At 34.5% G+C, this 15,762-nt stretch overlaps 1 protein-coding gene across 6 annotated transcripts in view; it reads left to right on the top strand.

Annotated features, from left to right (window-relative positions):
• The window catches only part of LOC106751807 (dipeptidyl aminopeptidase-like protein 6), a 35,450-nt gene that overhangs the window by 13,357 nt on the left and 6,331 nt on the right, over nucleotides 1-15,762 (top strand). For 3 of the 6 annotated variants that reach the window (XM_014632982.1, XM_014632981.1, XM_014632983.1), the window contains exons 9-14: nucleotides 2,645-2,880; nucleotides 2,997-3,301; nucleotides 5,291-5,457; nucleotides 8,334-8,476; nucleotides 9,490-9,684; nucleotides 15,140-15,300. In XM_014632982.1, coding sequence (XP_014488468.1) covers nucleotides 2,645-2,880; nucleotides 2,997-3,301; nucleotides 5,291-5,457; nucleotides 8,334-8,476; nucleotides 9,490-9,684; nucleotides 15,140-15,300 — 1,207 coding nt within the window. Of the gene's footprint in view, nucleotides 1-2,644; nucleotides 2,881-2,996; nucleotides 3,302-5,290; nucleotides 5,458-8,333; nucleotides 8,477-9,489; nucleotides 9,685-10,183; nucleotides 10,228-10,309; nucleotides 11,489-13,369; nucleotides 13,411-15,139; nucleotides 15,301-15,762 lie in introns of those variants that run through there. The other 3 variants (XR_001375096.1, XM_014632984.1, XM_014632985.1) reach the window with 3 other exon arrangements.

The raw sequence follows: 15,762 nt of genomic DNA, 5'->3' as shown, positions 1-15,762 counted from the left end.
TGATTTTTTATTTAAATGGAGTAAATTTTCTACTTTAAATCGCCAAGTGAATGTTTTCACTAAAAAAATTGAAAAGTAAATTTCATATATTCCTCTGTCACAGAAACACCTTTAATGTTCTACATAATTTTCATGAATTTTATTTTTTTGTATGATATTTATTCTAATCAATTGAAATATCTACTCGTATGGAGTCAGAATTCTAAACTTGAATTATATATTTATTATTTATTTCTTACAATTTTTAATGGTGGTATTCGTACCGAATGAATTTTCATTACGCACTCATTCACGTTAGAGTAGGATTTGATATATTATTCTTAGATTTTATCACATTATCCAATTGGAAAGAGGAGTATAACATGGGTATATCGTCTAACGTATTATATTTTGATTAGATTATAAAGTACGAAACAAAAGGAATGTTTTAGAGTTATAAATTAGAAAAAAAGGACAATTCCAACTGATAGGTTTGGCCACCATTGTCCAGTAGAGGAAAAGGTGGTGTTATTGCTCCCTACTTACATTTTATACAATAACTTTGTAAACAATTAATATTTTAAATTGGAAATTAAACAGTTTGTTAAAATATTGATTAATTATAGATCCAAAGTTATGAAATATTTATTATTTGGAACAGAGTTCGATAAGCGATACTCTTTCCAGTTAATTTTCTGGAGGCTCAGACTCACATTATTCCTCTTGTCTTGTCGCACTGTAGCCTACGAGTCACTCGAGTCGTAGGAATGTGTTTACCTCATATCGTCTTATAGGATCCATAAAAGGAAAATAGAAGACCTGGATCTTTTTTAAAAATGCTCTATTTTTTAATGAATTATTTTAATCGTGAATATATGTTTTCAACAATTTTTCACGTTACTTATGAGATACTATTGCTGACGCGTTTTTATGTGATATTCCCAATAAGCCTAGTCCATTAATAATTGAGAAAAGTAATTGACTGGACAGAAGCTTGATGAGCAGAAGCACATAACATATATGCACGAGGAATATTTTGTTTCTGTCCAATCTGTTAATCTTTTCAGTTATTATTGGGATAAATCTATTTGGATTACTACTGAAAAACAACGTTAACAATAATATTTGATAAGTGACGTGAAAAACTATTGAAAATAATTATTCATGATTAAAATAAATATTTAACAAAAGATATAGTATCTTTAACAAAAGATCCAAAAATTTTTATTTTTCTCCTCCTACAGGCCCCATAGCACGATGTGACCACGCTTCTAAGACTCGAGCGGCTTGTAGGCTGCGCTCTGAGCGATGAAGTAAGGGAAATAACTTCCTAATATCGCCTAGAAAATGCATTGCTTACCAAGTTCTGATTTAAAACTTTATACATAAAAATGTGATATTATATAAAAGGTTGTAAAGAAACTAGGGTGATAATGTGGCCTGCAATTGAAATAGATTAAAAAAATTGATTATGTTTAAAATAACAAAGTGTTTTAACGTAAAACTATATATGTATTCAAAATAAACTCTTAGAAAAAATAACAATGAAGGCAACCATGAATTTTTAATGTAGATATAAACTTTTTTGTTAGAAGATACAATCTATCAGAAAGACAGCAGTTCAGAGCAGGCAGAAGTGCGGCAGTGAACTATAGATTGGAATCGGCTTATCGAATAACTATTTCGACATGAAAACCTTGAAAAAGAAACCATATTATCGGCACTCATAGAAAGCATTAACAAAATGCTATGCTATTTTTTAAATTTTACATAACTCGAAATGTATACAACTGAATATAATATTAAACTATAAAATAAAATACTTAAATGTATATATATTATATGATAATACATTCAAACATGAAAAGAATGTGAAAGTATGTAATTAAATATTAAATTGAACCTTGAAAACGTTTCGAAATGTTGAAAAATAAAAATGCGTTTCATATGCCATAATAAATATTAACTATTTTATATTAGCATGTTATTATGTAATGATGGACAATAAAATAAATGATACCATAAATAATGACTAGGATTCGCCACCTAAAAGTGGAAATATTATGAAAGGCCATAATACCTACAAGAGCTATAATACTACCATCTTCTCTACTCATTCCTGGTTTCGAACGATATTTCATTCCAAAAATTTGAAAAGTCGCGGTAACTTTGTAGACACCGTATCTAATATTTTTTAATTTGCAAACGTAAAAAATATAGTGGCGTGCTTTTCATTTCTTTTTTCCAAATATTTTTACTATTATACTTAGGTTATTATTATTTCGATAATTTTGAAGCTTTAAAAGAAACATCGAACTTTCGAATTTTAGTAAATCGAAGCCTCGAAGATATGCTTTCAAAGATGATCTTCGAAACTTCGAAAAGTATAGCTTTGCGAATGAGATTAGGATTAGATTATAACAGATTAGGTAAGATTAGATAGTGGATTTCAAATGATGATTCTACATTAAAAATATCCCGTAATTTCGATATTTCGAAGCTTCGAAGTTACGAAGCTACGAAGTTATTTTGAAAATTCAAATGTCAAAGTCTTCGAAAGAAAACACTAGCCCTAATTTCAACTGGTCGAAAAAAGTAGCAAATTCAACTCTTTCAAGCTTCTTTATTACCTGGGGATAATATTAGCTTATTTTAATTATTCCAGGAAATGCAAAGGATAACGGGCGATGATCGCGGATGGGTGGACACTCCCCCGGAGGCTCCTTTCTTTTCGACAAACGGTAGTAGTTATGTCGCGATAAGCCCCGTGAAAGACGGACCAGCGGGATATTACAAGCATATAATATGGACGAGTGTGCTCCGTAAACAAGTAGTGCCTTTGACGCATGGCAAATTCGAAGTCGTTAGGATTTTAGTATGGGACCAAACAAATAATACTATGTAAGCGATTAATTCCTGATCTATCGACTTGATGCATTTTGCATGAATTATGGGAGTGAAATCCGCGCAAACACACAAACATCGTATATACAGAAATTATTTATATTCTCGATTAGATATTTCATCGGTATTCCATCCATGAGACCGGGCCAGAGACATCTCTACCGCGTAAACTCCGCTCTACCAGTCACAGGATCGCCTCTGCATCCTGCTGTATGCCTCACCTGCACCACCTCTTCGTCCGGCATGACGAGCTACGATGAAAACGAACATTGGATTAGTTCTCCGAGTCGGCAGACTAACAATCCGGCCAGCCGGAGCGAGTGGCATGAGGGGTATGACACTCAGACAGAGGGCACTGACAATAAAGAACACCGACATTCCTCTAAAAAGGACAAATCGAAAAACAAGAATATTTCGAGTGAGTCCAAAATGTTATTTGCTTTATGTGTTTGTCTGATCTCATTTGAGAAGTTTCCTTTTTATAATCATTTTGCAACGGAGAAATTATGATAAGCAGTAGTGCAATAATATTATTAGTTGCGCAATTTAATTCTCGGCCCCTAACTTCATTCGATGACAGTCGATGACCGACCTATTTAAATTCATATTTTTTTTTCTCCATATAGTCATAGTGAAGCGTCATCTGTAAACTTTAAAACGCACTGCAGTAATTGATAGTTGTACTAATTTAAGCAGCACCTAAAAAAGCAGTGGCGAAAGCAATGCCATTCGAGGAACTATATTTGAGGCACGGCCTCATTTTCGGTTTCAATTGAAGAAAAGTGTCGCTGAAGCCCAGGATATAATTTGTGCGGCTTTGAGGGAGGATGCTCTTTCCTACAGTACCTGTAGTAAAGGGTTCCAGCGGTTTAAGAGTGGAAATTTCGACCTTCATGATGAAGAACATCCAGTACAACCAAAGAAAGCTTAAAATGTGAAACTAAAACATTTTTTGAAAGAAAATTCTTCTCGCACCCAGTTAGAGCTCGCAAAGCAACTCGGAATAACACGACAAGCCAATTTTAAGCGTCTACACAAGCTGGGGGGGATTCAAAAGGAGGGCCGTTGGGTTCACTACGAACACACAGCTGAGAATAAAAGAGGCTATGATATTATTGTGTCGTTGCTCTCTAGATTCAAGAAGAAGGATTTCCTGGACAAAATTGTGACCTGCGACGAAAAATTAATTCCCTACAATAATTCAGAGGCGAAAATCGTAGGTTTATTTGGGTGAGCCTTTGACCAGTAACGCAAGACCGAATATCCACACCAATATCCACGCCAAGAAGATGTTGCTGTACATATGGTGGGATCAGCGGGGCGTCGTACACTTTGAGTCGCTCCAACGTGGTGAGACGGTCACTGCTGAGCGTTATCAGCAGCGACTGAATCATGTTAGTGACGCTGGAGGAAAAAAGGCCTTATACTAGCAAGGAAAGAAGAAAGGTAATTTTGCTTCGGGACAACGCGCGGCCGCACACAGCAAAAATGATTATGGAAATGATCATTCACTTGGGCTGGGAAATTTTATCGCATCTGGCGTATTTTCCAGACTTTGCCCCTTCGGATTATCTCATCTTCAGATACTTGCAAGAACCTGGCTGATACACACTTCGCTTCTTTCAAGGATGTTGATAAAAGTAATGAGTTTATTAACTCAAATCAACCCTCTTTTTTCCAAAGTTCAACAGCTTCCCGAAAGGTGGCGCAAATGTGCAAAGAAACCGAGGGGGATTACTTCGAAGATTATGTAACTATTCGACTTTTTATAAATTAATATCGAAGTTCAGAGAAAAAGGCCTAGATTTAAGTTACGACATCAAAACGCGTAAATAAACATCTTTTGTGATGGTTTCTTTCTTTTGAATGAAATGCGGCGGCATGACGTGATCCTCACCGAAGACAACGCTTAGAACGTGAACAGAGGCCGAAAACTTCGTCCTAACTATATTATATTTAGCCACAACATCATATATGATCGATTTCGGGTATCCGAAGAACCGAATAATTTCGGTCTGCGAATGTCCAGCGCGAAGGCCTTCGATTTTCGCTGCTCTTCGGTCTCCACACTTGATCTTATCTGCTCGGACATTTTGAGGTTACGCACGTTTACTACAAATATCTGACTTGCCCGAACGTCATCAACAACTTACCGTCTAAGTCAAGTGAGACGAGAAATTTTAATTTTAATTGGTCCGAATTTTTGTGGCATATACTCTGTATATATTTAAATGTTAAACGCTAGAGTACATTCGAAATTTATCGCGAATACATTCCGATATATCCTCTAGATGATATTGGTCTGAAATTGCGTAAATAATGCATCACGCATACATGTTAAAAAACGCCTGATATGTGTGTGACGGACATGCGATTATTATTATTTGGCCTCGATGTCTACTTGCAGAGAATGGTCTGCCCTGTCAATATCATAACGCAATTTTCCCGCCTGACGGTCTCGAGTACTTCGTCCTTGAGTGCCTCGGGCCTGGCGTGCCCACCGTGAGCTTGTACAAAATGGAGATGCCCGTGCCGCAATTTATCACCATGTTGCAGAACAATACATTACTGCGCGTAAGTTTATTCCATAACATTAACGTAGGTTGCAATTACAGAAACATAACGATTATATAATTGTTGAATAACAATTATCTATTATTGATGTATACTCCTACAGTACAGACTTTTAGGAGACGTCCTAAGAGAATGCCTTACGTATTAAGAACGTTCTCTCGGATAAAGTACACTGTGTATTTTTAAATTTGCTAATCATATCCATGTTCCAAAAGTCGCTCATTCATCTGTTGTGTTCGCTGAATGCAGCCAGAAATTGCATTTAAAAAACTTAATGCTTGCATAACCGTTGAATATCAATTATTTGTGATTGGTGCATATTTTTTGATCAGCCAATTACATCCCCGATAGGCATATCTACTTCTACCGGAAGGTTCAAAATGACTTGGTTTTTAAATTAACAAGTCATTTAAGAAAAGACATAATATTTTATGCGTTTTTATATATTTTACTATTTTATGAGCGAAAATTGAATGTAAACTGAATAATAATAATAAGATGATAACACTATTTATTCTAACGTTGAATATGACGACATGGTTTTCTTATACGGTTTCTGAGACGATAATGCTTCAAAGGCGGTGCAAAAGTATACACGTCGATGCCCGGGAGAAAAAATGATCATAGATCGTATGTCAAATTTACCCATATATATTCTGTCAAATAAATACCGGGAATTGTTCAACAAAACATAAAATATTGGTTTAATCATTCACATTTACTCTGTTGCCTTCAAAATAGGCTCCATTTGATGCGATATACTTTTGCCAACGAGTAATCCAGTCGGTGAAACACTTCTTATAAACACTTTCCGGTGGCTTGCAGCTCTTTCTGCGAATTTGGTTTTATAGCATCAATGGACATAAAACGTTTTCCACGAAGATATAATTTAAATTTGTAGAACAGGAAAATGTCACACAGGACCATATCCGGCGAATGCCATGCATGGTCGATGACATTCGTTGAGTTTTTGGTAAAAAATTCGCGTACAAGGGTCGATGTGTGGGACGGCGCATTATCGTGGTGCAAAATCCAAGAATTGTTCTTCCATAAATTTGGCCTTTTCTGGCGAATTTTCTCTCTCAAATGCCTCATAACGCCCAGATAATATTATTTGTTGACTGTTTGCTTCTCCGGAAGTAATTCCAAGTGGACAACACCACGATTATCAAAAAGAATGGTTAACATGACTTTAATTTCCTCGGCATTCTTTGAAGGCTTTGTACCATCACTCGTATGCTCGTGTCTTCGATAAAGTTGACTTACCGTAGGCCTTCTCTAACATTTTCAACGAATTAGCACTAGAAATTTCATTGGCAACACAAAATTTGAGACAAATTCTATGTTCGATATTTTTATTCATTTAAAAAATCGCAGAGGTTATTCATTTAAAAAATCGCAAACCCTTGAGGTCGACTAACAAATCCAACAGCTGTAAACAAACTGGTTGACAGATGGCGCTATATTTGATCCACTCTCGTATACAGCGCATTAAGTGAAATTTAGCACGTAAGAGCATATTTTTCCCCCACTTTGAATCAAATTTCGTACTTTTTTATTCTAAAATCAGTGTTGTTGACTTTTCACGTTCATTTTGTGGCAATTTATCGATTGCTTAAACAAAAGTTTAATGTTTGAAATATTTTAAATGTACTAAAGCGATCCCAAGTGTCATCTTGAAAGTACATCTTTTTATTTAATTATATCACAAGAATGCTGAGCATGAATTTTCTCGCTTTTGACGTCATCAAACAAAAATAGCCCTGATGAATATACTATAAAAACCTTTACGTATGGAAAAACGTAAGAAATAAGACTTAAAGGGTATGGAAGCAATAAGCAGTCCAACCAGTTGGAATCCTATTTACTTTTGCTTAATGCCATTATTCGCTATTTTTATCGTCTTTTGAAATATATAAACCCTAAGAAATATATTGATTGATTGATCAACTTCTTTACTGCTTATGTGTTATTGAATACGTTTTTCCATGTGTGAAAGTCTTAATATATTTTGACAATAAGGCTTTGTGTCCATGATGCTAGATCTTTAACTAATTTAGTATTTAATTTTGTAGATATACTTGAAATGTACTTTTAATTTAAATAATTTTTAATAACTTTTATATCTGGTCAACAACTTTGTCTAAGATCTAACACCGTGTACATAAGGCCTAACAGAGATATCATCCAGATGATAATGAATATCGAATTGACTTCGATTTGATGTCGATTAAATGGTTCATTTCTTGCTGGACAGTTCTCGTGATCGAATTTTAATTCTATTTAGTTACACGAACTGAAAAATAGAGAATGTTTTATATTCATACTGCAGTGTTGCAGCAATATTACTGCAAGTTTCTGTCTTGTATGGTTAGTAATAGTAATTAGCTAAACAGCGTGCGCGTAGCGCATGTTTGCATATGTTTTGGTTCTAGTCAAATCTCTCTTTAGAGAGTCGCGTTAACAAATATCTGAATTATATCGAAATATTGAAGCCTATAATTTCAATATGTCCTTTTATATCGATATTTATTTGCGGTAAAAATATAACAAAAATGCGACTATGTATAAATCATAGGCTCAATTTGTTCGAGTCAGAAAGAGTGACAATTTCATACGGAGCATAAAGTGGACTGTAAAGTGTTAATATTAACCTCGTTGATTTATATTCGATATTTTTCTAAATATTTATTAAAATCATTCCTAATTGGGAAAATGTAACCCTCAACCACAAACGGTTGATGAGAATTCTACGGAATTCATGCATCATTTAGACATGGAGATCAACGTTTGAAAGTTCCAATTTCTTCGGTAACTGTGCTTCAACACATTGTCTTATACATACAGTACACGAATTTTGTAAATATCTGTTGCAGGAAAGAATATCGAACATCGCGTTACCACAAATAAAAACATTTCCCGTTCAGATAAGCGGCGGCTACAACGCCCAAGTGAGATTGTATCTCCCGCCTGGGCTTAGAGAAGACGAGATCACACGCTATCCGTTGGTCGTCCAGGTGTAAGCATACAGCAATATATGCATTATATTTAAAAACTGCACTTCTTTCTTACAAGAGAACTGTCTCTCACCAATTTTGATGGTTTTGGATATATTGTTGAACATCAAAAAATATTAGATTCCTGTTTTTTATAGGCTTTCTTTAATGTTTAGACAAGGAGATCAACGTGTGAAAGTTCCTATTTCTTCGGTAACTGTGCTTCATCACATTGCCTTATACATACAGTACACGGTTTAGATGAAACAATCCCTCAAAAATAACGGATTTTTTAATTTTCAGCAAATATTTTCTAAACCAGGGACTCAGATCGAATGAAAATATCAGTTTGGTTCCGGTTACAGTCTCCTAAAATATTTAATAAAGATTCCAGTTACGGCTTCGGTTTTCTGGACAACGAAATTACCGGTAAACCGTTTAAATTACTTTTTTCGGTTCCGGTTCTTTAAATTATTTTCCTTATTGAAATTTTTATTAACTTAAATTATATATATATAGGGTTTCCCAAAATTCACGCAAGAAGTAATTTTTATAGAAAACACAGGTTTATTATTAAAAATTGTAAATTTTTCATTGATATATCGTAAAACTATTTTCCATATATTTTTTATATATTAGATATATAAAACATTTTTTCTTGTACGTAATAGTTTAAAAGATATTTGTTGAAAATTGAAAAAATCCGTTATTTTCGAGTGATTGTTTCAATCCCTAAATCTTGAGATAAGCTTATAAAAAAATATTGATCTAATATTTTTTTGTTGCTCTACAACATATCCAAAGCCCATTAAATGTGGGAGACAGTTCCAACGGTTCCTTTGATAGATTATAAATATTAAGTTGCAAGAGTGTGCCTTGGCTACTCGCGCCGAGTTGATCGTTTATTTGAGAGTCGCTTAGAGCTGGTCAGTTTTTCTTATTCACGTGGCCGTATTTCGTATAGATAAAAAAAAATGGACAATTAAATGGACAATTAAACTTGAGCGTTTGACAGTTAATGACAGTTTATTTGCAGATACGGTGCTCCTGGATCACAACTGGTCACCGAAATGTTCAAGGTAGATTGGAACACATACTTAGCCAGTAGGAAAAATATTATTGTAGCGCAGATCGATGGTAGAGGGAGCGGCGGGCAAGGTTACAAGCTTCTTCACGAGGTTTACTACAGGCTGGGTTCCGTGGAAGTGGCTGATCAACTCGAAGTCACAGAGTAAGAGAGATAATAACATATTGACTGCCAAACACAAGTTATCTCATAGTTAGCATGAGACAAGAATTCTCTATTTTCTAACTATGAGTTCACTTGTCCTTTTTTCTTTGTGAATGTTGTTCTGTGTATGTATGTGTGTGTGTGTGCGTCTGTGTGTATAAATATTAATATAAATTGTAACTAAATATAATTAATTAGGATGTTCTTTTTCTTTTGTAATAATTGCTGAATATAAAATTAAATGAAAAATAAATGTAATTAATACTTTGTGTTTCGTTCACGTGTGCACGTGTTCACGTGTTCCATATGAAGTTGTCAGGCTTTTTGATTCAAGTAAACCGAGCTTATGATTCATGCTTAGTTGTAATTTTTCGACTGCAAATATTAGTTGCGCAAATAATTTCAGTGCCCTTTTGAAGAAATTAAACATTTATTTTCAAATACACAAATTATATATGAATATATCAATCAACGAAATATTCTCCATCATTTTCTACAGTTTTTGTTCATCTATCGAGCAGCTGTACGTATCTCCTGTCAAAAGTAAGATGGTTTAATTTGATGCTAGTCATTTATACATTTTCAAAGCTTTCCCACGCTTTTAAAATATCTGTCAATTATATAGTGTTGCAGCGATCGGAAGAAGTAGTCCGAAGGTGCCAATTCCGGTGAGTAAACCGCATGGAGGAGAATTTCCCAGCCCAATGAATAAATTATTATCTTAGTTCTTTTTGCGATGTGCGATCTAGGGTTGTCATGTTGCAAGATGACTTGCTACGTTCCATGGCCAGTAAAAGGCCTTCTTCTTTCAATTTCCTCGCTTAAACGAATAAGCTGCAGATGGTAGCAGCTGCAGTCAGCGGTAATTATTTAGCTTCGTTCTAGCTATTCATAATATACATACATTATATTCCACCAAATAAAGAGTAAAACTTTTTTCCGTGAATATTGGATTTCGTGGTCGATGTCAATGGTTGACCAGGATCAACTTACGATGTTCTTCGTTTAGGATTGTCATAGAAGACTCACTTTTCATCCACTGTCACAATTTTGTACAAAAAGTCCTTCAATTTATATCTTGATAGCAAGGATATCTCTGTATCAAATCTTCGCGGTTTGTTCTTTAAGTTGAGCTCATGTAGAACCTTTCCATTTGAATCAACCTCCCTTTTGAATTTTCCCTAGATTATGTAAATGAATCGAAATTAACTGGCAGGTTATTCCAAGTTGTGCAGAAAACTTATTTTGAGTTTGTATCGAGGTTTTACTCAATAATAGCTCCAGATGTTTGTCGGCAAACTTTGTTGGTGTGCCGACATGTTTTTTATCGGTAAAGTCGAAATCACCGTTCCGGAATTTTTGATACTATTTTTTATATATTACAGCATTTTCTCCCAAAGCTGTGCTTGTTGCGCGCTTTTGCTTTTTCGGAAATAAAAAAGCGAAATGCACAGATAATACATGTTTTATTCTTCCATGTTCAAAATATAATTAAACTTCGTATACGTCACGTCGATGAATACTTTTTTAAAATGTCAGCACAAATTTCAGCTTTCACTTAATATACGACACTTTATATGTTTGACACATGTGCGAACGGAAAAACAACTGCGAACGACATCTGTCGGAATTTCGCTACGGAATTATGTATAGACACAATAATTAATCTATTGGTGAAAATATATCTTACAATTGAATAATACAAGTATTATTCAATAATTTAAGTATTAAATAAAAGTCACAAACTCGATTATAATCTGTTTTCATGTCCATCTTCTCTCATGTATACATACATTTAAATGTGTGTAACAAAGTCTTTTCATTTTATTCTTTCTTCGTTCCTTCTTTAACATAATTATTTTTTATCAAAGAATAACAAAGGTTCACTCTCATATATAACGTATTTATTACGAAATATTAATAAATACAAATATTTTTTAACCTTCTTTATGAAAAATATAGGTAAAACTTTTTCATATATATATATACAGAGTCTGTCCAGAAAGTAATGTCATTGAGTCGATTAAAAACAATTTATTGAACTTTTCGTTACAACAAATTCGTTACAAAATTCTTCAAAATGGGCTCCTCCTGCGTTGACACATCGGCTCCAGCGAATTTTCCAAGCATCGAATGCGCCACGGTACGCCTCCTCCGGAATGTTTTTTAAAGCCGCGGTGCAAGCTGCTTGGATCCCCTCAATGGTCTCGAAATGCTTTCCTTTCATGGGTCCTTTCAGGCGTGGAAACAGAAAGAAGTCGGGGGGAGAGACGTCCGGACTGTACGGAGGCTGGGGAATCGTTAGTACTCTTTGGCCAAGTAGTTGATGACGAGGAAGGAGCTGTGGGCCGGCGCGTTGTTGTGATGCAACTTTCAGTCCTTTACGATGTCCAGCCGGACGCCTTGAACCTTAATAACTGTGTCTAATAACTATGACAGTAAACGGGGAGGACATTCAATCGTCGGTCTGTGTTCAAAAGTTCTTTCACTCGCGTCACATTGTCGTCCGTGGTGTTCGTCGATGGCCGTCCGGCACGGGCTTCGTCGTCGACTTCTTCCCAGCCTTCCAAAAAAACCTTGTGCCACCGGAACACTTGTCGATCCAACAGGGCATCTTCCTTAAAAGCTGTCTTGATCATTGGAAGAGTTTTCGCCGCGGTCTTGCCAAGTTTAACGCAAAACTTGATCGTCATCCTTTGTTCTAACGTGTTGCATTTTTACTTGCATAAGGTCACAAAACGACTTCCACGGAAACGCATGTCCTTACTATGCGGCTGTCGGGAGAAGACANTTGCTTCGTATGGTATTTTATAAAACAATCTCCAAGATGCATCCTTGGCTAGCCATTATCTCATAAGATTACACACAAAGGGCTAGGAGTAGACTCGTGAAGCGATATTCGTTAGGCCAAATCTAAATAAACACCGTTATCGCTCGATTTGCTGCCTCGATCCGAGTGGTGCCTGAGAGGCACCGCTCGAGTTGTCACATCATATCCAGTGGTGCCTGAGAGGCACCTCTCGAGCGCAAAGGGTTAATATTAATAACTTTTTACATATTTCTTTGATTAATTGTTTTTTTAATCATTATTTTTGTTATTATTTTGTAAAGAAACGTTTCATGTTTTGTTATATATATACACGGCTTTTCCACAAAAATTGTGCAAAAAAACGTTTTTTTTTTTTTTATAAAACTGTGACAAAACATGAAACGTTTCTGAACAAAATAATAAAAAAATAACGATTAAAAAAAATAAATAATCAAAGAAATATGTAAAAAGTTATTAATAATAATAGAAATTTGAACCCACCATGTTTCCACCTTTATTCATAAAGTCCAAATGTCGGAAAATCATATTGTTTATATGGTTGGATTTAGCATAAAATATACTTTTTTCTGGTAGATAAAAAATCTTAAAATTATTTTAAAAAATTAGTAAGTAGTGTGGATATGTTGACAATCATAACATTCTTCAAATACCTGATTACTTCATCACAATGTACTCCTAGAAACATTTAATTTTTATTTAGAATTTTGTTTTTTATTTATTATACTTTTACGATACATGTTACTAAAAAAAATAACGATTTTTTTCAAATGAGTGTTTTGCTCTTTAAAAGTCCGCCTGAGCATATATAAAAAAATATACGTCTCTATTTTTTATCTGAATTACAATATATTTCAGGCTCATTTCAATCGGAAGAGGACACAGAATTGGCATTACTTGTAAGTAGTTTTTGAGGTGTTCCAAAGAAGTAAAGCTCATATTATTAAGAGAATTCTGCAGCAACCGGAATAAGTGATAATTGAGGGCTGCTATGTTGGGTGAATATGATGAGTAAGACAAAATATCTCAACCAAACTCCAGTAATTTTTGCCGGGTGAGCAAAGAAGTATGAGGTCTGGAGTTATCGTAATTGAAAACGACACACTTCTTCTTGAATAATTCCGAAGATTTCTTGCCGCTTTCTTTCATTCAGCGGCGGACAATACTTGTTCGAATTGATAGATTGGTTGTACGGCAGTAGATCATAATACAAGATTCCCTTCCATTTCCATCAGATGCAAAACATGACCTTCTTCAGATGCAAATTATGTTTTAAAGTGATTAATGGTGGTTCACTTCGCTTATTCCACGATCTTTTCGACATTAATGTAAACCAATCCACTTCTTGTTGCCTGTCACAATTCGTTTCAGGAATAAATCATTTTCGTTTCGTTCATATAGCAAATCGCAAATGGAAATGCGATCACTGAGATTTTTTCAATCAAATCATGTGGCACTAAAACATCGAGCTTCTTTACCATTCCGATTGGTGAAGCGTCAAAAAAATACCAAAGCTAAATATTTATGCGAAGAATGTCATGCTCTGTATCTGATGAGATTGCCAGGATATTCTTTATTATGAACTACTTTCATAGAACCAAACAATAAATTCGGACATATATCACAGTTAATTGGGTAATTTGAGTCGAAACATCCAACAGAAGCGGCCAAGACTTGCGAAAAGAAAAGATATTGTGTTCCACCAAGGCAACGTCAGACCTCTCGTATTTTTGATCACTCGAAACAAATTGCACATCGGCTGGGATGTTCTATACCGTGTTTAACATATTTACCGGATATTGCACGAACAGATTATCGCTTATTTTGTTCTTTATTAAAATACATTGAACGGTAATTTACTCAACCATATGCAGGCAATAAAAAATCATATGGATGACTTTTTTGGTCAAACATTTTAAGGACGGAATCCTACAGTTGCTTGAAAGATAGGTTAAAATTGTGCAGTAAAACGGCGGATATTTTAATGAATAAATATATCTTTTAGTATTCAAAAATTGTTTTATTTTGAACCAAAAAATTCGTATAAACTTCTCGGGCAAACCGAATATATCGTTGACGAACCGCAAAGTATTGATTTTGAAATAGTGCTAAGAATAAAGTTCCTTGATGTTACTGTTACTATCAACGTGTTAATGTGAACATAAGATATTTTTGTCTCACAGGCTTTATCAATCTCAATAACCTCCCTAGATAAATATATTTTAGTATATTGTCTGCATGGTGACTAGCACAAATATATTAAGATGCGTCCATAAACAACAAAAATTTTCTCAGTATATAAAAGAAATTATCTGATGCCATGAGAATTACGGCAATACATTGGTACTATAAATATTGCTGCTTATTTTCTCGAAAGAGAAAGTAATTAATCCAGAATGATTGCACTAATAGGAAGTCAATATTTCGATTAAAATAATAGCGAAACAAATGAGTATTTTTTAAATCAAGCATATTTTAAACATGTGCTGTTGCAGTGGCATCACAAAGTATACATTCAATGTTTGCTATGTTCAGCATTTCTGTTTATCTAAGTCGCTCTTGTAACAAAGAATTCTTCGGTTATCGACATCATCATGCTATTCTCAATAAAATTGTAATTTTTCGCAGATATTTGCGAGATTCGCTGCACTTCGTAGATAAGCGAAGAGTCGCCGTTTGGGGTTGGAGTTACGGTGGTTTCATAGCCGCCCTCGTCTTGGCTCATCCGGAACAAAATGTGTTTCAATGTGGTATAAGCGTGGCACCGGTGGTTTCCTGGGAACTTTATGGTATTCTACTCTAGTTAAGATATCTCTAAACTCATATTTTTAACTGCTTAAGGTTATTTCCTCATATTTTTAATTGCTTAAGGCCATTTCTTCATCACAGCCATCTTGATTAATGACGTCAGAAGTAAAAAAACTCGCATGCCTAAAATTTGTGCGAAATACGTACGTTGAAATAAAAATATATGTCCAAAAATGATACTTATGATCGATTGAATATATTTGTCAAATATACCGAAAATTTTTCTTTTATTGGAAGTTTCGAGGTTAATTTTAAGGGTTTTTTTAATTCATAAACAAATTTATTTAAAAGACAAATTGTCTACCAATCAATATATTTTCAATCGCCAGCTACATTTCTCATCTTTCTAACTACAAGTGGATTCTACAACAGAAAAAAATTTATTTTTTGGAGCCATCCATTCATCGATAAATTTTTTTATTACTTCACTGTTTCGAAAATGT

Source organism: Dinoponera quadriceps, unplaced genomic scaffold (genome assembly GCF_001313825.1).
Source record: "Dinoponera quadriceps isolate SergipeBrazil2010 unplaced genomic scaffold, ASM131382v1 scaffold179, whole genome shotgun sequence".
NCBI classification, from domain to species: Eukaryota; Metazoa; Arthropoda; class Insecta; order Hymenoptera; family Formicidae; genus Dinoponera; species Dinoponera quadriceps.
The sequence above is the reverse complement of the archived record's forward strand: the minus strand, read 5'-3'. Positions and strand labels throughout refer to the sequence as shown.